Here is a 25,167-nt window from a genome sequence, read left to right as displayed (position 1 = left end):
CTTCGTAGTATAGGCCACAGGCATCCAATGATAAAATAAAGAAAAAATATTGAGGTGGCTTACATTTATTAAGTTTAAATGTTATACTATAGTTCTACTACAAGGGTCATACCAGATTTGCAAGCACCCTTCAAATTTTAAGTGCACCAAATGATAAAATGTGCAGTTTCTGAGTAAAAACAGAGAATAATGAATACAAAGATGCAGCGAAAATGAAAATCAGAGAGTAGCATCATTATTATTAGTCGTATTATTTCGATATTTCAGCACGTGTGTAACTGTTTATCGTTAATCAAAAAGTGTTTGGAAAAGTTGGTCAGTCTGAGCAGAGATGCGACATGGGTCATCGACAGATGGCAGCACAAGATGATTTGGAGGCGGTAGATGGCAGGTCGTGACTACCTGGAAGAAACACACACCAACAAAATAGACTGAATTAATGATCAAACTTTTGCGATGATCTTATACCTATTTCAGCACCGCTATATATCATATAATCTATTCAACATAATTTGGTACTAAGTCACTCATGGTGTATTACGTTTTTTGTTGTTGTTGTTGTTTTTAACCTGAGGACTGACAATGGAAGCATGATTGGTAGACTCTCTCTGTGTGTCAACTGATTGACTACCAACCAATCCATAGTCGCTTTGCTCAATTAATCAAATTTTAATTTTAATTAAATTTCTGGCAGCTACAGTTAAATGAATCTGAATGTTGGTGATTTTTAGATTCTGCTGTACATCTATTCTTGCAAATTCTCAAGCTTTTGTCAGCCAACTCCATCAGGGTTATCCTGTATAAACTCAATCTAAGGGGCCGTTTACATGGTGACGCTCCAAGAATATGACAAATTTCATGTTTACATTTACATGGTTCCGTCTTTGTTCCGTCTCCTTTCGAAAGATGCAGCAATTCTTCGTGAAAACGATGTTGTATTCATGCCAGGCCCTAGAGGGCAGTGCAGTTTTACAAGGAGACAGCCAATGATTCACTTCCTTGACAACAAACTCCTCAGCCGGGAAGACACCATATCCACCTACTCAAAGCATAGCGTTTATTTATGTATTTTTGTCCTTTTTTTCCCCGTTTATCTCTCATATTTCTTGTACATTTTTAATATTCTTTACAAGTTTAAGTGATTGTATAACATTGCTTGTCAATAATAATAAAAAAAAAAAAACGAAGCAATGTCGTCCTTGCGTTTTTCTCTTTTGCTTCAAAAGGCACAAAATGCGAAAATAAAATCTATTTAAATAAAAAAAATATTATAAAAATAGTAAATTGCACATGTCCAATGTGTTGTGTGCGAGTGCTGTTATCATCAGATCGAGAGTGTTCCATTCTTATGGTTGCGGAGCAAGCGAATCCTTCTGTCTTCGGGGCCGAAATCAAAAATTTGCGTCTTGATCTTGTTAAAGGTGAGGTCAATCTGCAACACAATTGTTGCATCTTGGTGTCGCAGCTTCACCATGTAAACGGCCAAAAGTTCAAACTTGTTTGCAGGTAAACGACTCTGATTTGGCTTAAATTTATTTTGGAAAGACCTTTAAACGAATAATGAATATATGCAAATTTCTAGACTCAGACTTCAAGTGGTTTTAAAGATTGGTCACCCTAACATAAACAGAATAAAATATAACTCATCTAAGCTGTCAAGACCCCAGCACTGAAAGTCCAAAGTAAACACCACCAAATTTCTATAAAGAAAGGAATATGTACTAACTAGGGTTGTTCCGATCATGTTTTTTTGCTCCCGAGCCGATCCCGATCGTTTTAGTTTGAGCCCGATATTTCCCGATCCGATTGCTTTTTTTTTGCTCCCGATTCAATTCCAATCATTCCCGATATTTTTTCCTGATCATATACATTTTGGCAATGCATTAAGAAAAAAAATGAATAAAACTCGGACGAATATATACATTCGACCAGGGGTCGCGTTAACCGAATATTTTCCGTCGCTGACCGGATTTTTAAAACGGTGACGGTAAAAACTGAAGTCCATCCGTCATTTTGACAGGTTGCAATTCACACCCACAGGGTGGCAAGTGAGCATATTAATTAGCTATTGTCTCTCTTGATGCATGACGTCGTTGGCCTTACTCGGAAAAATGTCAAGGCAACTGAGAGTGTTTGCCTGGCACAGCCAGACTGTTCTGCCTGTATTTTTCAAACACTGAGAGAAAAGTCTGGGACACAGCCTCTCGAGTAGGTACAAAATCAATCGACAAATCAGATTTGTTTATTTGCGTTACGTGTTCTTCACGAGCAACGTCACTCTTGCGCGCCGAAAGTCGTCTCTACTATAACACGAGAATATGTTCCAATCCGCGGTAAATTCAGTTTTAAATGAGCTAAAAGACATCGACACGAGTCATTGACTGTCTCGCGCTAGCCATGTTGAATAAACTCCGTTCTCCTCGTATGTTTACTTCCGCGCGCAAGTCCCTCGTCCTGCCCTCGTCGCTTTGCTAACGGCACGTCTGCCCGTCGCTGATTGGTGCACTCCGCTGTCTGTTTGCCTCTTGTTAAGTTTGTTCGGACAGAATATTAATTAAAAATGAATGAAAACTAAATACAATTGAATATTATTATTATTATTAAATTATTATCATTTTAAAAATGTAAGTGACGGGTAAAAATAGATTATGACCGGATTTTTATGACACTGTCAGTCAAAATGACAGATAACGAAAAAGTCTAGCGCAACCTCTGCATTCAACATACAGTACATAAGTACTGTATTTGTTTATTATGACAATGAATCCTCAAGATGGCATTCACATTATTAACATTCTCTCTGTGAGAGGGATCCACGGATAGAAAGACTTTGTATATTGTGACTAAATATTGCCATCTAGTGTATTTGTTGAGCTTTCAGTAAATTATACTGCAGCCATTCAACTCAAATGCATGATGGGAAGTGGAACCATGACTGTGCGTAGTGCTGCCAATTGATATATCTTCTCTGCGTTGGGAAATAACATAAGGTGTTAAGAAAAAGATCAATTGCTACCTTGCTTCCCCACATTGCTTCCCATGATATTTCTAATCGTAGGGAGAGGGATTATAAGGCTTTAGTCTTTTAAAAACAGGCTCCAAAGGCTGCCAAAATTCACTCTACTCATTTTACACTGCCTTTTATCTCTCTAAATGGGTAAAACGGCGCCATTACAGATTGAGCACGACAATGCGTGAGTGGGTCGTGCAACGCATGCATTAATTGCGTTAAATATTTAACGTGATACATTTTTAAAAAATTAATTACCGCTGTTATCGGGATAAATTTGATAACCCTACCTTAAGCCTGAACTAAAGACTCTGGATGAGTGTAACATATTATGTCTGTAACGTTAAATACAATTAGAAAACAATTTAATTAAAAAATATATACGTATGTATTAAAAAAAGGCATGGCCGATATTTTTTTGCCGATTCCGATACTTTGAAAATGACGTGATCGGGACATCTCTAGTACTAACATTTGGTCATTGACGCACACAAAGCAAAATTCTCCTCACACACATCTTAGTATGTGGCTGCGGTAAACTCGACTGCCCGCCGCTCTTTCAACGTTTTATCTTTAGCATTTTTTTATGCCGCAAGTAATGTTGTACATGTATGTTTATGATGCAAACAGTTCATGTGGTGTAGGAAATTCATTAAGAGATTGCCGATTGCTTTTCAGTTCAGGTGTTTCTGTTTTATTGTGCATAATCCAATCAGTGATTATTTACAGGTACATGTTAATCGCAACAACTGGAGTGTCACTACTTTTGGTAATGGAAAATAGGCGGATGATTTATTGTGGATTTATTCATCTATTTTCACTTACCAATGAGAGTTATTAAAGAGTATGACAACACCTGGGGAAATGCTAATATTCCATCATTTATCCATAAATGCATGCCTTTTGGATTCATATCATGCCACTTGGTGTAATTACACACATCGCAACACCAAGAAAATGATAGAAATGTGGATCAATTGTCAAGCTAAAACGACCAGCGCCCGAGATCCCGGAAATCTAGCATATTGTGTGCGTGACATCACAACTAGGAAACACCCGGTGCTTAGTACTGAATGGCAGCGATGATGGCGGACAATTTTGTTTCTAGTTGCAGGGACGAATCCGACGTAATGAACATTCTTCTAATGGTGACTAGGAGAGTTATGAACCTTTCTCTGGTGTTTTGGGTTATCAATTTGAGCCCAAACGAAAGCCAATGCAGCCAAATGAAACGATCATTGAGGGGAGTAATCACACTGATGAAACACCGGCAACAGATCGTGTTGGAAACACCGAATGGTTTGTTTTGCATTTCTTTTTGTGAAGCTGATACACTGTGACCGCAAAATGAAGTAATGTATAGAATAATTATCATTTATTTTGCTATCATAGGTTTTCGCTCTTCCAAAAGACACAAATATTAATGATTTGTTGTATATATTTTACGAGCAATAATTTATACATATGTCCAGTCCTATATCCAATGCGTGATATGTTTTTTTATTACAAAAGAGTACTCACTCTGGCCATTTCGAGCTTGGCTGCTCCCATCGTTTGCTTAGCCTGGGGTGGTGGGGTTGTCTCATCAGTGCCAGTCATCGTCCTCTTTCCTGATATCTCAGGACCTTTAGGTGGCTGCGTGTGTATGGTGGGCACCGCATCTGCTTTCAGCAGCAATTTCTTAGCAAAACCTGATTTCATTTGTCCATAGTTCGAATAGCTTTCATGTGTAAAATGCACACCACACAAAACCGTGCCGGAGGCTGGGTCTGCAAAATTAGACCTCTTTGCAAGGACGAACTTTACTCATTGTCTGCGTAGTCCAGCTCTTTTTCTGGCGTTCGGGAACTCATGGGTACTACATTAGGACAAATGGCTATTTGTACACCACATAGCATGACAGGTTTGAACCATTTTAGATTTTTTGATAAAACATGAACGCAACTCTCTCTCATTGATAAACAACGATGGCACCTGCCTCGACCTTTTGTTTCCTGGCTGTGACGTCAAAGCCCCATTCGGCTGTTTCCGGAATACTTTCGGAAATGTTCGTAATTTACGATCTATTTTCGATAATTGCTCATTAATGTTATTTATTTTTTTGTTAACTTTATGAATATTTGTTATCTTGCCACATAACGGTTTTATTGATATCTCACAGCCCCTTATTATTATCATTCTCTTGAATACCTTTTCTCCCAAACGTCTTCCAAAACCACCACTGACTTGATGAGTTTGAAGAACCGATGGGCTAAAAGAATTTAGATAACCAAGTGTTATTACATTATCAGTGAAAGGCTATTTGAGCTCCTCATAAGATATGCTTGGATTTTGTGATTACCTTTGTTCCACTGACAGAGGTTTGAGACACGAGATTCCAAATTTCTGCCCGAACCTGAAAATATAAAGTCACACAAATCAGCACTTGAACCATCCATGGTGGATAATCCTACCGGGAAATGTATGACTCTTATAAATAGACTTCCAATGAGTATTACTAAAATAGTGAGGATAGTCAGGGAAATGCTTGATTCCAAGATTTTACTATGGAGGGACTGCAAATATAGGATCATTACACTAAACTGTTGTCTCTGTCTTGGCATTTAAGTGCAAGATCACAGCACACACACACAATTATTAGATTTACTGTATGTTGATACAATGTTACTTTGTTACACATGAAAAAAAATAAAAAAAAATAGCAAAAATGTTACGGCGCAATGTGGAAACTGAGTAAGACTGCATTGATAAATCATAGACTGTGTGAAAACATTTCATTTTCGAATGAGAGGCACATACCTTTTTGTCCAAGAGCATTCCAAAAATTAATATAAACAAACCCTATGTAAAGATAAAAGAAAATAATTAGAAGATCAAAAAGTTTCAAAGGTTGCTGGATTATTACCAGTTTAAATATTAGCTAACCAACTATTCTCACACCATAATAGCACACGCAAATTTTATTGGAGGCAGTGTTTGCCTCCAAAGGAACCTGCTTCAACTCATGCAAAATCACCATACCATATTTCTCAGACTATATGTCACACCTGATTATTAGGTTGCATCAACCGAACAAAATGCAGAATGAAGAGGATAAATAACATACGAGACCCACTGGAGTATACCTGTAAGTCATTTTTTGGAGGGAAGACAAATATGATTCATTATAGTTATAACAATAAAATAGTGAACAACAGGATGACTAGGTGTGTGATCATGAAATATATTACCCTAATTTTTGGACTATAAGACGTAACTGACGGTAAGCCACCACACACCAATTTGAGACGAAAACGACATTTGTTCATAGATAAGCCACACCATCTTAGCTGTCCTCACTGTATTGTGGGATATTTACACCATAAGATATTAACTGGTAAAACTTAATCGGACAGCGGCATCATAATACTAAGACCAAATGAAGCACCATGAAGCTTTGAACCAATTGGCTGCGAAGCTTCATTGCTTCAAGAAGCTTCATTTGCTGTCAACACTGTTGTCATCCAACATGCCTCCTAGCATGCATTGCTACACTGCAGATGTAAATAACAATCAAAATTCTTGATGCCTCCTAGCATGCATTGCAGTGCTACAGGTGTAAATAACAATCAAAATTCATTTTCTGTACTAATTCTTTCTTCAGTTACTGTTCCAGTTGTTTCATTAATTACTAGCTATGGTATTTGGTAACACTTTATTAGAGAATGGCACCATAAAACTGTCATAAGATCATCATAATTATGACATGACACTGCCACGAGCATTAATGAATGCCTACGAGAAATGTCATTTTGTGTTATCCAGCAAATTATCTCACTTTTGAATGGATGTAAACGATCCGACCTGGGCATAAACGGACTTAGTGACATAATTTGCTGGATGATACTTAATGACATCTGTCATAAGCATTCTTTAATGCCCATGATCGTGTCAGCTCATAATCATAGCAGTCTTATGACACTGCTGTTAAATTAAGTGTTACCTTTAAACCCAATTAATCAACAAATAAACTGCACTGGACTATAAATCGCAGGATTCAAAATGAGGGACAAAAGTAGCGGTTTATGTATCGTCTAAAAAGTTATGGTACTAGTTATTCAGATGTTCAGATTACCGTAGCCCAAACAACACAACCGTTTACCATACTTTCAGTTTCACTTCAAATTACTACCAAATCCGAGAACACCTCTACCAAGTCGAGGACATGCCTAAGACACCTTTCTTGTGACTGTTAGTGTTTAAAAAATATAAATATATGAAATAACAATAATTCACTGGACCAGCAAATTTTGAAAAAAAAAAAAAAAAAAAAAGCGACTTATAGTCCGGAAAATACAGTAGGTACAGTGCTGGCCAAAAGTATTGACACCCCTGCAATTCTGTCAGATAATTCCCAATTTCTCCCAGAAAATAATTGCAATTACAAATGCTTTTGTAGTAATATCTTAATTTATTTTTGTTGCAATGAAAATAAAATAGACAATGGAAAAAAAAAAAGATTAAATCATTATCAGTTTACACAACACTCCAAAAATGGGCCGGACAAAAGTATTGGCACGCCCAGCCTAGCACAACATTTAGACAAAATAACTGCGGACAACCGCTTCCGGTATCCATCAATAAGTTTCTTACAATGCTCTGCTGGAATTTTAGACCATCCTTCTTTGACCAACTGCTCCATGTCTTTGAAAGGTGCCTTCTCCAAACTGCCAGATCTCTCCACATGTGTTTTATGGGATTCAGGTCTGGAGTCATTGTTGGCCACTTTAGAAGTCTCCAGTGCTCTCTCTCAAACCATTTTCTAGTGCTTTTTGAAGTGTCTTTTGGGTCATTGACCCATGATCTCTGAGGGAGACCCAGCTTTCTCACACTGGGCCCTACATTATGCCGCAAAATTTGTTGGACTTCATAATAACATGCACACGGTTAAGCAGTCCAGTGCCAGAGGCAGCAAAGCAACCACAAAACATCAGGGAACCTCTGCCATGTTTGACTGGGTGGACCGTGTTCTTTCTTCGAAGGCCTCGTTTCCCCTTTAAAGTTTATGTTGATGCCTTGTCCCAAAAGCTCTACTTTTGTCTCATCTGACCAGAGAACATTCTTCCAAAATGTTTTTGGATTTCTCAGGTAAGTTTTGGCAAACTCCAGGCTGGCTGTTTTATGTCTCTGGGTTAAAAGTGGGGTCTTCCTGGGTATCCTACTATAGATTCCCTTTTCATTCAGACGCCGACGGATAGTACGGGTTGACACTGTTGTACTCTCGGACTGCAGGACAGCTTGAACTTATTTGTATGTTAGTTGATGTTCTTTATCCACCATCTTAACAATCTTTCATTGAAATCTCTCGTCAATTTTTATTTTCCGTCCACGTCTAGGGAGGTTGGCCACAGTGCCATGGGCTTTACACTTATTAATTACACTGCGCATGGTAGACACAGGAACATTCAGGTTTTTGGAGATGGACTTGTAGCCTTGAGATTGCCCATGCTTCCTCATAATTTTACTTCTGAAGTCCTCAAATAGTTCTTTGGTCTTCTTTCTTTTCTCCATGCTCAGTGTGGTACACACAAAGACACAGGATAGAGGTTGAGTCAACTTTAATCCATTTTAACTGACTGCAAGTGTGATTTTGTCATTGCCACCATCTGTTATGTGCCACAGGTAAGTAACAGGTGCTGTTAATTACACAAATTAGAGAAGCATCACATGATTTTTCAAAGGGTGCCAATACTTTTTGTGTAAAATGATAATGATTTAATTGTTTTTCCATTCTCTTTTGTGTTTTTTCATTGCAAGCTAAATAAATGAAGATGTTACTATCAAAGTATTTGTAATTGCAATCATTTTCTGGGGGAAATTGAGCATTATCTGACAGAATTGCAGGGGTGCCAATACTTTTGGCTATCACTGCACATTACACATACAAAAACTGGAGGTTCACTGACAATACATGCAAGAGATATTCTTTTGGAGCAAATAAAATGTTTGTCTTGACTTGAGTCAAATTACGTGTTTTTTTGCAGATGACATTTACATCGCTGCCCAAATGTAAGTTTGAGAAATCACCGAATCAAGTACAGCTGCACCATATAATGTAAAGGTTGTAGAATGCTGTATTAAACCTTTGCAATACAATGCAATAACAACTCTTAATACACAATCAATTGAGCAGTATGGGTTAACACTGCTTGCTTTACATTTTCGGGGGATATGTAGTGGTACCTCGACATACGATTCTTTCGACTTATGACGTAAAATTTAAAGTTGGTGCAGATGTTAGTAGTGGTGAAAAAGGTAGAAGGTGATGCTCACCATTGAAATGAAGAAGTATGCGTGTGAGTGAAATGGAATTTGAAAGAACAAGGCTCAAGGTATCGTGCTCTACCACTACACCTGCTGTCATCTCCGACCTCCATTCACCAGTCAGTTAGGGTGACAATAAAAACACCCTTTAAAAGTTTTTTATTTATTCTTAATCTATTTTTTCCATGTGTCTAATTAAATGTGTTTATTTAATCAGAACACGGCTCACTGTATCGTACTCTACTGCCACACCCGCCATCTCCTTTGACCTCTATTCACCAGTCTCTATAAGTTAAGGTGACAATAATCGTCTTTTTAATTTCCGATTTATTGATGATTTGTTTTGCTATGTATTATTGCTATATGTAATTTTACCTGTAGTATTTATTAAAATGATTTATCGTAGGTTTTTGGGCTGTGGAAAGAATTGATCGAAAAATGATGTACAGGTCGTCCCCGGGTTGCGAACGAGTTCCGTTCCTATGCTGGCGACGTAACCCGTAATTCCCCATTAGTCGGAATTTCCCTTTAATTATCCCAAATACCTGGCTGTGGGGGTGTTCCCGACGTCGCACCTGCAGCTAATTTTAATTTTTTTTAGTATAAAGACGCCGGCGATCCAAGAGAATGGTGCCGAGATATTAACTTGCCTTTCGACACCTAGTACTTTTGAGTCGCCTTGTATTTACTAGCTTATTCGTCAGCCACCTTTGTTTTTGTGATCCTCCATCTTGTGCAGGTATTGAGTGCATTTTTGTTGTCTTATTGACTCTATGCCCACTGCTTAGTGTCGCATTATTGATCCCCGTCGACCTATTTTCACGTACCCCTTTTGTTATTCCTCTTTTTCTGCGATCGCGTGTTTTGTTTTGTGTTTAATAAATCCTTGAATGTTTCTCCTCGGTTGTTGTCTGATCTTGGGTCCTATCTTGTTTTTGGCAATAGCAGATCGCAACACCCACTAAATCTAAAAGAAAACTCTCCAAAAATATGGATTATATATTATTGTCCTCATCATACATCAAGTCCTAGCTAGACAAATTGAGCTCAAAGGGGCTGCGGAACAAAGAATAACTATAATAATATTAATAAAACCGAGGCACCACAAAAGGTTACCTAAAAATGGTAAATGGTAAAAAAAACATTGTCACCTGCATGTCCATGCTGTTCAGTTATGGATGTGTACTAAGTCAAATAAAATTAAATAAACTTTTATTTGTTTAGACCAAATCACATCAACAGTTATCTCAAGGAGAAAACAAAACATGATTTAAGGTGCAGTAGCCCTACGCTGGATTTCGACCTACTTGAGCATTGTAGTGTAAGACTAATTCCCACCCACACCTGGTAACACCACTGGTCCTATTTATAAAATCAAGTAAAAATAAGACACTGTGAGGTACAATAAGGTACTGTTTACTCAACTAAAAAAAAAAATGGACTGGAGACAAAATGGCGGAGAGACTGTCGCGTCGTAAAGTCGAAATTTTTGAGAGCAAAATTAGGTCCCGGAACAAATTAAATTTGTATGTTGCGGTACCACTGTATTTTAAATGAATGACTGATACATAACTGCAAAAGATGAAATCCAAATGTCAAAGTGAAACTGGGGAAGTTGAATAACCATCTTTAAAAAGTATCTGAACCTTTTGCAATTTCTCACATTTCTGCATAAAATCACCATCAAATGTGATCTGATCTTTGTCATAATCACTCAGATTTAAAAACAGTGTCTGCTTTAACTACAACTACCCAAACATTTATAGATTTAAAAGGATAGCATGCAAACAATGACAGAAGGAGGAAAATAAGTATGTAAACCAAGGGCGTAGGTTTGGTCTCAACATTGGTAGGGACTTCAAAAACTACTAAAGAAACATTTTGAAAACTTCCAGAATAAATGTCTGGATTTTATTAGCAAGTTTAAATTGCAACATTTGAACACAAATTATATTAACATACATAAGAAATACAAATTTGTTGATCATCAATTCTATAATGCATCTATAATGAGGTAATCCTTAGTTCACTACATTTCTTCCAGTTTGATTAACGTTAACAGTACAAAACATACAGGAGGATATTTCTCTCAACGCAGCCTTCTCCTTGAGTTCGAGAAATTTACACAGATTAATGTCATGCTAACTCTGATAAAGGGCGGACTTTCAGTATCAAAATTAGTGTGTTCCCCACCTCCACAACATTGACATCTTTTTACATCACTTACAGTGGCTTCTTCTGGCGGGAAAAAACTTCTAATATCCCTCATCTTCAAAGAGGGCGGAGGAGGCGGCATGCTGTACTTCTGTTGGGCTGTGAATGCGTGTGTCAAGTCATCAGCCAATCAAACGTGCGTTTGAGGGGAAAAATGGACTGGCATATTCAGCAAGTGAAAAGGGGTCAATGTAAGTCTGAACATAATCAAAGTAATTCACTTAATAATCTTAATAATGATTGGGTCAATTCATCCAACATTAGGGGAGACAATCTAATGACCTATATAATTGAAGCCATTATAAAATGCAAATAGGGTTGCTTAAAAGTTGGTGGGGACAATTTCAGCACCCTGAAAGTTGGTAGTGTTATGTCACTACCGTCCCTATGCAAACCTACGCCCTTGATGTGAACCCTCTGCCTAAGAAGACTTAAAGAGCAATTGAAACCAATTTTTACCAAACATTTTACGTCAAGTGTGTGCCCAATCACTGATGAGTGGTTTAAAGCTGCCCAGCCCACTATAAAACACACACCTGGTAAGAATTTTCTCGATGAGAAGCATTGCCTGATGTGCATCACGGCTCGGGCAAAAGAGCTGTCTGAAGACCTGCGATCAAGGATTGTTGATTTTTATAAAGCTGGGAAAGGATAGAAAACCATCTCTAAAAGTGTTCATCAATCGACAGTCAGAGAAGTTGTCTACAAATCGAGAGGGTTTGGCACTGTTGCTTCTCTCCAGAGGATTGGCCGTCCAACAAAGATGACACCAAGAGTTCAGCGCAGAATACCCAGAGAGGTAAAAAAGAACCCGAGAGTGTGTGCTAAAGACTTACAGAAATCGCTGGCACAGTCGATATCTCTGTGCACACGTCAACTATGTGTAAAACTATGGCCAAGAATAGTGTTCATGGGAGGACACCATGGAGGAACAAAATATTTAATGTGATGGTTCACTTAGTTTTCCCCCCTTCTGTCATTGTTTGCATACTATCTTCATTCAAATGTGAAAACCTATACATGTTTGGGTGGTTTTAGTTAATGCAGAAACAGTTTTCCATCTGTATGATTTTGACAAAGATCAGATCACATTTGATGGTGATTTTACACAAAAATATGAGAAATTCCAAAAGGTTCAGATACTTTTTCATACCACCATACCTGCTACAAATGGGGCAATTGGAAATGTTTCATGAATACAAAGTGTATCTTCGATCACCCTGTTGCCTATAACTCAAAACATTTGCCATAAACTGAATGACAATCACCAAAGACAAAGGAACAATTAATTTCTAAATTAAAGGCATTAGAATGTATGTTTATATAGCATGAGAAACCTACCTGCAGAGAATTAAAGAGGTCAAACATAGTTTTGAGTGTCCGACTGTCAGGGTCAACTAGTGTTCCCACTCCAAGACACCACGTTAGTCCAAGAAATGGTGTTAGAATGGCCATTGTCCGAGCAAGGACCCCAACGACATTTTTCTCATCCCCTTGCACAGTACTTGGCATTCCTCGTCTCTGTAGTAGTTTAACCATCACCACAATTAGAATTAGAATATTTATAAAGACAATGAGTAACGCCGGGTTCACAAATGCCAGCATTGCTCTGGACTTATTCCAGTTAAGCCAGCATTTTGGCGTTTCCCGAATATATTCGTTAACCGGTGCAGTTACGACTATAGTAATCATTGCGATAATCAGTGGGGCCCCGTAGCCAAGACAGAAACCAATAGCCAACATGGTGCTTTTAGAAATAGCTTCAAAAACATTGACTGTGTAATAAAGCACCAACAAGCCATAATTGAACATCCAGAAAAAAAGCGCTAAGTATAAAAGATGGGTGAAAAAGGTCATAGCAGTGCATGCCTGTAGATTGAAGAATTCCTTTCTTTCAGCGATACCTGCGCCAATAATGAAGCAAATGTTTGCAGTCAGGAGACATAGAATGAGAATGAGAATGAGAATGCTTTATTTTGGACATGAGAAAATAAAAGTAATAAACAAACAAACAAAACAAACAAACAAACAAAAAATACAAACCAATTATAATACTTGAGATAACAGCAGCAATATTTAAGACAATAACAATAATAAATATTAGAATTTATTCATTGTGTCCAAAAAGGAGTAGGATGAAGCATATGCTTATTAAAACCTACCCCCCTTTTCTATTCCTCAATAATATCAGTCCGCCTTATTTAATTAGGCCTCATATCAACAAAGAAATAATGCAACCATATACATAAGATGCAAGACAAAATAAAAATAAAATGAAATAAAAAGTACCAGCCAATAACAGATATGTGAAAACCCCTATATTACAACCCTTCCTCTTCCCTATACCCTGTGAAAACCATGTGTTTGTACCACTTCTTAAACTGGGTCATGCTTGGACATTGCTTGAGCCCCTCATCTAACTTATTCCACAGCCTTACTCCACGAACAGAAACACAAAAGCTTTTTAATGTAGTCCGTACTCTCTGATGCTGTAAGTGAAGCTCCCCTCTCAAACTGTAATGACCTTCTCTGTTAGAAAACAACTTCTGTATATTGCCAGGAAGTAACATGTGGATAACCTTATACATGAGCTGAGCTGTTTGAAAATGAACCAAGTCCGTGAGTTTTAAAGTTCTGGATTTTAAAAATAATATATTAGTATGATCCCTATAACCAGCATTATGTATTATTCTTATGGCTCTTTTTTGCAAAATGGATAGTGAATTTATTGTACATTTATAAGTATTACCCCAGACCTCTGCACAGTAGTGTAAATATGGCAGGATTAAAGAGCAGTAAAGAATGTGGAGTGATTTATTATCAAGAAGGTGTTTTGCTTTATTCAGTACTGAAATGCTTCTTGCTAATTTACTTTGTATATGTTTTATATGAGCTTTCCAATTAACCTTGTCATCAATCACAACGCCAAGAAACCTATTTTCATGGACCCTTTCAATATTCACCCCATCTATCTGTATCTGTACGTGACTATATTTATTGTGGCTGGTAAATAACATAAATTTAGTTTTACTTAAGTTTAATGATAGTTTGTTTCTATCAAACCATGCTTTCAGTTTACAAATCTCCTCAGAAACCCTCCCCAGGAGTTCATGTAAGTCCCCCCCAGAGCAAAAGATACTAGTGTCATCTGCAAATAAAACTAATTTTAGTTTGCTTGAAACTTTGTATATGTCATTTATGTAAAGAATGAACAGTTTTGGACCTAACACTGAACCCTGTGGGACGCCACAAGCAATGTCCAAGCATGATGATGCATAGTCACCCAACTTCACAAATTGTTTCCTGTTACTTAAATAACTCTTCACCCAGTGTAGTACCACCCCCCTGATCCCATACTTTTCAAGTTTATTAATTAAAATGTCATGGTTAATAGTGTCAAATGCTTTCTGTAGATCTATGAATATTCCAACTGAATGTAATTTGTGGTCAAGAGCGTTAGTGATCTCCTCAACTGATTCTATTAAGGCTAGTGATGTTGAACTGTTTGCCCTAAATCCATACTGACCATCAAAAAGTAAGTTATATTTACTGATGAAATTATCTAATCGTTTGCTGAATAATTTTTCCAGAATTTTGGAAAATTGTGGAAGTAGAGAAACAGGCCTGTAATTTGTGAAGTGGTGTCTATTCCCAGTCTTGTATAATGGCACTACTTTAGCTATTTTCATTTTGTTTGGAAATGTACCCGTTTGAAATGATAAGTTACAGATGTATGTTAGTGGTTTTGAAATCCCCTCAATGACCTTTTTCACAACTGTCATGTCAATGTCATTTAAGTCAGTGGATGTTTTGCATTTACAATTATTTACAGTATCGATTATTTCTTCTTCTACAACTGCTGTAAGGAACATTGAGCTGGGATTCCTTTTGATGAGGTTGTCATTCCACTCATCAGATAAACTTACATTTGGAATTTTTTTTGCCAGATTATGTCCAATATTTACAAAGAACGTGTTGAAGCTGCTGACAATGTCATCCATATTCTTCTTCTTCATATCATTATCCACAAAGTATTGAGGATAACTCTGTTGTTTACTACCATTTTTAATTATTCCATTCAATATATCCCATATTCCTTTAATATTGTTTTTGTTGTTATACAAAATTTTACTATAATATTCTTTCTTACATACCCTTATAATATTAGTCAGTTTATTTTTATATTTTTTGTATTTATTTTCTGCCTCTGTAGTTCTTTCTTTTATGAATTCTCTATACAGTGTATTCTTCTTCTTACATGAGTTCTGTAATCCTTTCGTGAACCATGGTCGATCTTTGGGCTTTTGTTTTCCGCTGTACTGTTTTAATGGACAGTTTTTATCATATAATGATGTGAATATATTCAAAAACCTTTCATATACACAGTCTATGTCACTTCCATTGCATACATTTTCCCAGTTTTGTTCTAATAAATCCTTTTTAAATGAGTTCAGAGTTTCCTCTGTCCTCACTCGCCTGTATTTGACAATTTGCGCTGGCAAATTTCTAAACTGGGTGCCGTTATAAACTGTAAAAACTGGTAGGTGGTCACTAATATCATTGATTAACAGTCCGCTTACTGTATTAAGTTCAATGTCATTGGAGAATATATTATCTATTAAAGTAGCACTGTTGGTTGTGATTCGGCTCGGTCTGGTGATTTTTGGATACAAACTCAAACTGTACATGGTATTGATAAATTCATCAACTGCTTGGTGCTTGTTTGGATTGAGCAAATCAATATTGAAATCCCCACAAATGAACACAATTTTCTGAATAGCTTTTAAAAACATTTCTCCTATCCAATCCTTGAATGCTTCAATACTAGAGCCAGGTGCTTTATATATACAGCTGATTATGACATTCTTGCTTTTTTCATCATCTAATTCAATTGTTATACATTCCAACAGGTTATCAACCACAGTTGTCATGTTTTCTACAACTTTGTAGTTCAGATTTTTATCCACATACAAAGCGACACCTCCTCCACTCTTGTTCTTTCGGTTTACACAGTTAAATTCATAACCATCCAGTTCAAAATCCATTCCTTTATCTGCTTTGAGCCATGTTTCTGATATGGCAATTATTTTGAATGGTTTTATAAATTGATTCAGATACTCTCTTATATGACTGAAGTTAGCATACATACTTCTGCTATTGAGATGTATTATTGATAATTTATTGTTCATTTTAATGGTAGAGTTGTACTGTTCCTCGGTGTAATAGCAGCAGTTGATGTTGGTATTAAAAAAGAAATTATTGTCCGGATCAATATCATGCTCCAGCTCGAATGATTTGTGTTCGATATGTTGAAATGTTCTGAGCTCTAGTTCCCCATGTTGATCAATCCTTTGGAATACATCGCTATTGTCTCTAGATGGTGATGGATGTGTCATGATGGTGTGTGTCTTCATACCTCACAAGTCCGTGTTGCTTATTCATACCTGGCCAATTCCTCTATGCTCCTGACGACCAATGTTTTAGCTTCTTCGGGTGACCCATTTAGTTTGATGAATATTTTACAGTTCGATGTCCATGTTTGTTGAATTTTCCCTTGTTTTTTCATTAGTCGTGCTTTTCTTGCGATATCAGCGTTTTGTTTTGTCAGATGCTCGTTCATGAACACGTCGGTTCCCTTCAGTTTCCTTCCTTGTTTTAACAGTGCGGTTTTGTGCTTTCTATTGACAAACTTGATGATGACAGCTCGTTTGTCGCTGTCGGCTCTCCGGGGTAGAGGGTGGCAGGCCTCGATGGTATTCCGGTCCACCTCAATCCCTTTGGACTGGAAAAAGCCGGCCACCTGTTGCTCAACGGATCCGACATCCTGCTCGCTGGGCTCCCCAACGCTATCGGTCACAGCCCGGGCGTATGACCACGGCTGGATCCGGAGCCCAGTTACGATCACATCGTTAATCCGTGTGTGTTGCTCCAACTCCGCCACTCGGCACTCCAACTGCGCCAATCGGCGGTCCTTCTCGGCATTCTGGATTCGGAGAGCCTTTACTTCCTCCACTAGGTTCAGGATCGATTTTTGCTGTAGCTTGATCACTGATATCTCTTCTGATAAGAAGTCAAGAGATTTCTTGATATCGCCTCCCTCCTCGGCAGTCAATGCCTTCTTTGGACCCATTTTGCTAGCGACGCTGATTGACTGTTAGCATCTAATACCCCTTTCCCACTGAAACTAGTGGGTCAATGCAATGTTTAATGTGGTTCCACATGGGAATCAACTTTCACTTCGACACCGATAGATTCTTTTTTGCACTGTGAGTTTCGCTTCCTTTTTTGAAATTCTTGAGTGCAATGTTAACAATGGAAATATGGCGAAAGTATGATGTGTTGCACTTGCTAACTTTTCTCCATATAAGCGCCTCAATGCAGAGGCATATAACTAAGGACAACATGGAAATGCCGAGCCCGATGTATGTTATGTCATCCAACAGAGGGTTGTTTGGAGAATTAGGGGACGTTAGTATTGAAAACGAGGTCATATGGTCACACTGACATGTAACCGTTTCATTCTCTCTTACGAGTTCACAGCCTTTATCGTCCCATCCTCCGAGACCTTCGAAAAGGGCAAAGTTCCAAAACACACACTGAGGTCTTGTCAGATTCTCATTTAGGACGTCAAAACTAAATGAGATGTTGTCTATATTGGAGTCAGACTGAACAAGTACAACTCTCCCATTGATGACCCTGCCTGAAGCCTTGTTTTCATCTCTTGGAGGAAGTACGTTGTGCAAGGATTCAAAGGTTATCACTGTGAGATTTGCTGCTCGTTTAGACCACTGTATGTCTATCTCCACTGTAGAATTAAAATCCTCTTTGAAACTGTCCGTAAATGTAGTTTTGTTCAAGATAATCAATGGTGTTTCAATGTTAAAAGAGGCATTATTTAGTCTACTTGTCATACTCTCAAGAGAGAAGAGCAATAGTGAGCTCAAACTGTTATTTCTAGGAGTGAGGGTTCTTTGTCCAAAGGTTTCAATGACAGCTTGACTGTTAAGAGCATCCCATGATGCTGTTGCATTATCCATGGTGAGGACACTTGTAGTATAAAGGACATTCTGAATAAAAAAAGAACAATAAACAGTCAACACATTTGGTCACAATATCGCAAATAAAAAAAGTGGCAGACGCTCAATTGCTTTGAAGTGCCTGTGACACGATTAAAAGAATTTTAAAAAGTATAATTATGTGAGTAAAATCATATTTTGAGACGGTGCGACTATACTGTATACAACAATTTGGCAAATTGCAGATGACGAGATATGAGTCTTTTAATCTGCCGTTTAGCCCCGCCTGTCATTATAGTGCTCTAGCATATCCATCTGCAAAAAGGTCGTCATTGTTTTAATCTCTCTACTCCAATATTTTTACAGGATATCTTATCTAATATATAGATATCTTTTTATCTAAGTATTTTTCCCAATTGCTTAATAAATGATATGGTCATAGCAAATAACAGTCTTTTGTTAAATGAAATTAAAAATGCATTTATTCAGTACGACAGGGCAAGACAAACAAGGGCAATAAAAGAACAAGCACAACAAGAACATCACAAATCAGCCATCACCAATCACTGTAAAAGGGAAAACCACATCATGTGCTAGAAAAAGGCCAGACTCATCCGCACCGAAGAAAACAAACGTCAGCGCTGGATCAGGGAGGCCAATGAGATCCGCAAGCGGGGCCCGAGGACCATCAACAGGGATGAGGCGGCATACATGCTCTCTACGACCTGGACCAGCATCCTGGAAGAGTGAATGGTCAGCAGAGGGCGTGACTCGCCTGTCAATCTGAAAGGTGAGTCACGCCTTCATCCATCAGCTGATAAAGATGCGTCACACCAACACTAGTGACCTTCTGACGAAGGTGGAATCGTTAGCCAAAACATGTCAGGTAAATAAATCACCTACTATTGTCTGCGATAAAAGAAAACAACTGACTAATCTATAAGTGTAGGCAAAGTGAACACAATACAACTAGGTATCTTATGCCACCGGAGTGGCATTTGTCATTTCACTGCCCCAGATTCGGAGATGGAGGAAAGCGCATAAACAAAACAAGAGGCGTGAGAGCTAGGTGACATGCTAACCGCTAGCGGCTTTTCCAAGTCTTTTCCTCGCCTTTCGAAAACGAAAAATTCCACAAAACTACCCCGACTCTTGTCACACACTATGGTGGGGTCTATTGTCTTCATCGATCGGCCAGCCTCCGTTCTGCTGCGGCCCCAACAGGCAGGCAGTGCTCGTCGCCGGGGAGACAGAAGGGAAATGCCAAAAATGGCGCATTCTCGGTGGACAAACCGGCTGACGACAAGCCCAAGCCGAGTATAGCGCTGTCTAGGCGGGCACGCAAAGAGGGCCAAGGGGGGTAAAGTCTCATTAAAATCGAGAACCGGAGACGAGAGCGGGGGTCTCCCCGGGCACAAGCCGAGGATAGTGCGCTATATGCGATAAAGACTGTATCATAGCATATAAATCATAAGTCAGCTTTATTGTCATCTTCTTCATATGCACATGTTGCGTCATGCCCATATCTGGCCATGTTTGTGTGCTTTCCTACGGCCTTGAACACCACAATGTGCTACTGTTGCTAATCGTGAACTGGGCAGATGACTCACTGTACGTACCAGCTAGAACTGGTTCTCAAGGTCCTCAAGATGTTTTCCAGGTGGAAAATCCCCAGGTTATGCTATAGCTACTTTTGGTTTCGTCCTCATAGTAAGTTTCAGTTTCGTCCTGTCAACAGTATAAAAAACTTGCCTCTATTGTACTTCTTCGCACAATTGCTAGAATGCAGCCTTTGCCTGTATTACATGCCCAGAATATTCTGTTTATGAAGCCTTCAATGGAAACCTGTTTATCTCCAGCCTTTGATTTACCAGCATTCTCACCACCCGAAATTCAACGAGCACGCGAAGGATAAGGAGAGATAATAATGTCCTTCAACAGCAGGCAAGCGAAGAGGGCTGAGGGGGGTTAAAGCCTCGACATAATCAAGAACCAGAGACAAGAGCTGCCCAAGCACAGGCGCTGATCGGCGGGCGACCATTTTGTGCGACAAGCCGCCGGTCGTTGGCTAAGTGGCTTTCTCGGTGGACAGGACGCATTGTCACCCACAAAATGCAAGCCAACTCCTTATTAAAACACATAGCTTACTCACTTAGTCATCAGTCCAATGGTCTCTTGATTGTTGGACTTTGTGGTAAACAACATGTTTTGGAAATCCAAAATGCTTCACACCACTCTCCATGGTGTAGCAACAAAAGCCTGCAGCACCTTGGGCTGGCATGACTCAAAAATAAAAACAAATTAATCAGCAAAATCAGCTGCATCTGCAGTCCGTCTGCATGCTGTATAGCAATGGCTGTTTTGTGAAGATAATCTCTACCGCTGACGTCACATTCGCCTTCTTCCTCAACCCGAGACTGTACCCGGAAGTCACTCATTTTCATCGCGCAGTATTAAAAAAATTTAATAAATATATTGATCTTTTCCACACACATCCAAGCGGTCCATTGCATTCAAGAACATAAAATACCGCGTTTAATATGAATTTAATTTTTTGTGTCACAGGCACTTTAACATTTGAATGAGAAAGTAGAACATACCTCGATATGAGTCTGATTTATCAGGATTTGAGATGTTCTCACAAAAGTTGCAACAATGTCAAGAATTCTAACGGTAGCATTAATGTTGTTTGGAGATTCAATCACTTGCTGACTCAGTGTGACAGTCTCATTGCGTAGTTTAGCCAATATTTCAGGCAAAGTTGTTTCATTCAAAATCTGAAATTTGGGATGGAAAACAAATGTTACAGTCAATACGTGCCTAAACCCTGGGGCACCTTGAGACCATTTACGACACTTTTGACTTTTCTTTCTTTTATTGTACATCGCGTTCAAAAATTGTCACAATACTCCAGCTTTTTATGGCTCTCATGTGACCTTAAATGCCCATAATCCACAGGAAGTGACGCGATATCAACAGGAAGTGACCCTGAAATGCAGTGGTGGACTGTAACGAAGTAATAGTACTTCTTTACTGTACTTAAGTACTTTTTTTTTTTTTACTTGAGTAGAAACATGAAGTGAAACTTTTTACTTTTACTTCACTTCATTTTACAGCAGATATTTGTACATTTTACTCCACTACTTTTCAAATTGTCGCCTGCATTACACCTTGCTTTTGTTTGTTTTCTTTATTTTCTCATTGTGAATGGATACCTCAGTCGATCCCTACAAAAAAACGACGTGTTGTCTATTTTTGCACTTAAACAGTGAATCAAAGAATGTTAGGACAATAAAAACACAGATTGAAATGTTTGTTTTTTTTCTATTTATTATTTTAACTTTAATAAAAGCAGAGATGGGTAGTAAGGCGTTACATGTACTTCATTACATTTCCTTGAGTAACATTTTGAGAAAGATGTACTTCGAGGAGTTGTTTTACTAAACCATACTTTTTACTTTTACTTGAGTAGATTTGTGAAGAAAAAACGCTACTGTTACTCCGCTACTTTGGGCTACACACGAGTCGTTACATTTTTCCTCTTTACTCTATTTATTAGATTGATTTTTTTTTTTTTTTGCCAGCAATGGCAAGAGTAGCGCAACTAATTTAGTCAATAAGCCATCGCAACAATAATCACCTAATGCCATTACACCAATCAGACGCAAGCTTGCCATTCTAAGATCACGCCAGCCTGTTCGATCACGTGGCGTCTTTAAAGCACCCTAAAAAAATGAAGTATTTGGCATAAAGTGCCGCCCTCAACATGACTCAAAAATATTTTAACCTCTCTCACAATTTTATTTACCGATTTACCACGGAAAGCCGGAGATATGATCCTTTTAATTTCATAATAGTAACTACACTGCTGGCCAAATGTATTGGCACTCCTGCAATTCTGTCAGATAATAGCTCAGTTTCCCCCAGAAAATGATTACAGTTACAAATGCTTTAGTAGTAATATCTTCATTTATTTTGCTTGCAATGAAATAAAAACAAAAGAGAATGGGAAAAAAAATAAAAATCATTATCATTTTACAAAAAACTCCAAAAATAGGCCAGACAAAAGTATTGGCACCCTTTGAAAAATCATGTGATGCTTCTCTAATTTGTGTAATTAACAGCACCTGTTACTTACCTGTGGCACATAACAGGTGGTGGCAATAACTAAATCACACGTGCAGCCAGTTAAAATGGATTAAAGTTGACTCAACCTCTGTCCTGTGTCCTTGTGTGTACCACATTGAGCATGGAGAAAAGAAAGAAGACCAAAGGACTGTCTGGGGACTTGAAAAGCAAAATTATGAGTAAGCATGGGCAATCTCAAGGCTACAAGTCCATCTCCAAAGACTTGAATGTTCCTGTGTCTACCGTACGTAGTGTTATCAATCAGTGTAAAGCCCATGGCACTGTGGCTAACCTCGCTCGATGTGGACGGGAAAATGAATTGACGAAAGATTTCAACAAAAGATTGTGCGGATGGTGGATAAAGAACCTTGACTAACATCCAAACAAGTTCAAGCTGTCCTGCAGTGTGAGGGTACAACAGTGACAACCAGGCCCGGAGTGGCCAATCGGGAGAACCGGGACAGTTCCCGGTGGGCCGGCCTGACGTTTGGGCCGGTCGTAATACACATTTTTAACTAAGCTTTCAGTTAAACTATTTACTAACGGCATCACGCAAACCTGCTTTGCGCGATAAATTGTGGCCCTTCTAGCATTCCGTAGTTTGAAATTCGATACCCAACAACAGGTTCCCATTCTCCAATGCCGCTAGCTCTGCCTCTGGGAAAGAGTATCATAATATCATCCTGTTGACTTGATTCTTGAAAAACTTAATTTTGGGTTTTAATGGCCGAAATGGGGCACGTTGAAGCAGCATGACGGGCGTGAACCCGTCTGGCTGTTGGCGCGACCCATTATCGTTGTTTTTGAGCATGTTTGGATAAAAGTACAGCGATAAACCGTAAATGAACATGCAGAATGAAATAATTTTAATGAGAGCACCACTAAAACTTCCACCATGGAGGCTCCAGGCACTATTTTTGGGCACAAAAACGGAGGATTAGGGTGAAATCCACAGTCTCAGGCAAAACATAAGCTGGGCATTTTAACCCAAAACATTGCACTCTGAGGTGGACAGTGATGAGCGTGCCGTGAACTACCCTGAAATACACAGGTGTCTGAACTGTATAAGTGCATTGGGAGACAGCCGTTGTGGTGAGTTCAATTATTCTTTCATTCAATCATTCAATCTTTCACATTTAATTTATTGCGGTAATTTTATGTCATGAATAGTATGAAAACACTCATAGGTAATGATATATTACATAATTTTTTTATTTATTTAAATTATATACAGTACGCCCCCAAAATTTTCAATATCAAGTAAAAGTTGTTTTATTTTGGTAGATTAAACCAACAAAATTGAGTATGTCAATTTGCATGTACCACAAACCAAAAAAAAAAAAAAAGAATATGATGAAAAGCTTCAGTTCTGTACACACTTGCCACATGTGTAATTCAAAACACCTGCAAAAGGTTCCTCATTCTTTAAAAAGTTAGTCTAATATAAGATAAAATTATAGCTAGTACCCCAAAAATAAAATGGTAACTTCACACAGAACCTGCGCATGAGCCCTTGATCTCAGAACTGTCAGTAGACATGCTCTTCCTCCGTGCCTCCCTTTTTACAAGTTATTTGGGGAAAAATTCATATTTGATTCATCTTTACAAGTGTAAAGGAAACTCTTTTCTTGTTTCTAATGAGGCTTAAATTTGATGAACTCCTGTGCTAATAGGTGTATTTAAAAATTGGAATATATAATTTATGCATTTTAAAAAATAGCAAGTTTACTATTGACAGCATGCGATTAGTCGCGATTTTAAAAAAATTAATCGCTTGACAGCACGATTATTATTACAATATTTTAATAAGGTAGGGCATGACATAAAGAGGGCCGGTCTGTGGCACGAAACTCCAGGGCTGAAAATGAGTCCCACTCCGGCCCTGGTGTCAACCTGTACTATCCTTTGCCGTCTGAATGAAAAGGGACTCTATGGTAGGATACCCAGGAAGACCCCACTTCTGACCGAGGGACATAAAAACACCAGACTGAAGTTTTCCATAACTTATTGTACCTGAGAAATACAAAAACGTTTTGGAAGACTGTTCTATGGTCAGATGAGACAAAAGTAGAGCTTTTTGGGAAAAGGCATCAACGTAGAATTTTCAGGCGGGAAAAAATGAGGCCTTCAAAGAAAAGAATACCCACCGTCAAACATGGCAGGGTTTCCCTGATATATTGGGGTTGCTTTGCTGCCTCGGGCACTGGACTGCTTGACCGTATGCATGGCATTATGAAGTCTGAAGACTACCAACAAATTTTGCAGCACAATGTAGGGCCCAGTGTGAGAAAGCCCGGTCTCCCTTAGAGGTCATGGGTCTTCCAGCAGGACAATGACCCAAAACACACTTCAAAAAGCACTAGAAAATAATTTGAGAGAAAGCACTGGAGACTTCTAAAGTGGCCAGCAATGAGTCCAGACCTGAATCCCATAGAACACCTGTGGAGAGATCTGAATGTGGCAGTTTAGAGAAATCTTCAAATCTCAGAGACCTGA

The 25,167-nt window shown here is 38.4% G+C and overlaps 1 protein-coding gene across 1 annotated transcript in view; it reads right to left on the bottom strand.

The window, feature by feature from the left end:
- Positions 1–287: 287 nt before the first annotated feature.
- LOC130907377 (adhesion G-protein coupled receptor F1-like) overlaps positions 288–25,167 on the bottom strand; it is a 35,304-nt gene continuing 10,424 nt past the window's right edge. The window contains exons 6-12 of the mRNA XM_057822377.1: positions 21,144–21,320; positions 17,823–18,594; positions 12,869–13,470; positions 5,810–5,851; positions 5,352–5,405; positions 5,201–5,261; positions 288–402 (exon numbers count right to left, since the gene is read on the bottom strand). Coding sequence (XP_057678360.1) covers positions 344–402; positions 5,201–5,261; positions 5,352–5,405; positions 5,810–5,851; positions 12,869–13,470; positions 17,823–18,594; positions 21,144–21,320 — 1,767 coding nt within the window. The 3' untranslated portion in view covers positions 288–343. The remainder of the gene's footprint in view (positions 403–5,200; positions 5,262–5,351; positions 5,406–5,809; positions 5,852–12,868; positions 13,471–17,822; positions 18,595–21,143; positions 21,321–25,167) is intronic.

Source organism: Corythoichthys intestinalis, chromosome 19 (genome assembly GCF_030265065.1).
Source record: "Corythoichthys intestinalis isolate RoL2023-P3 chromosome 19, ASM3026506v1, whole genome shotgun sequence".
Classification (NCBI taxonomy): Eukaryota; Metazoa; Chordata; class Actinopteri; order Syngnathiformes; family Syngnathidae; genus Corythoichthys; species Corythoichthys intestinalis.
Note: the sequence above shows the minus strand (reverse complement) of the source record. Positions and strands in the feature narration are given on the sequence as shown.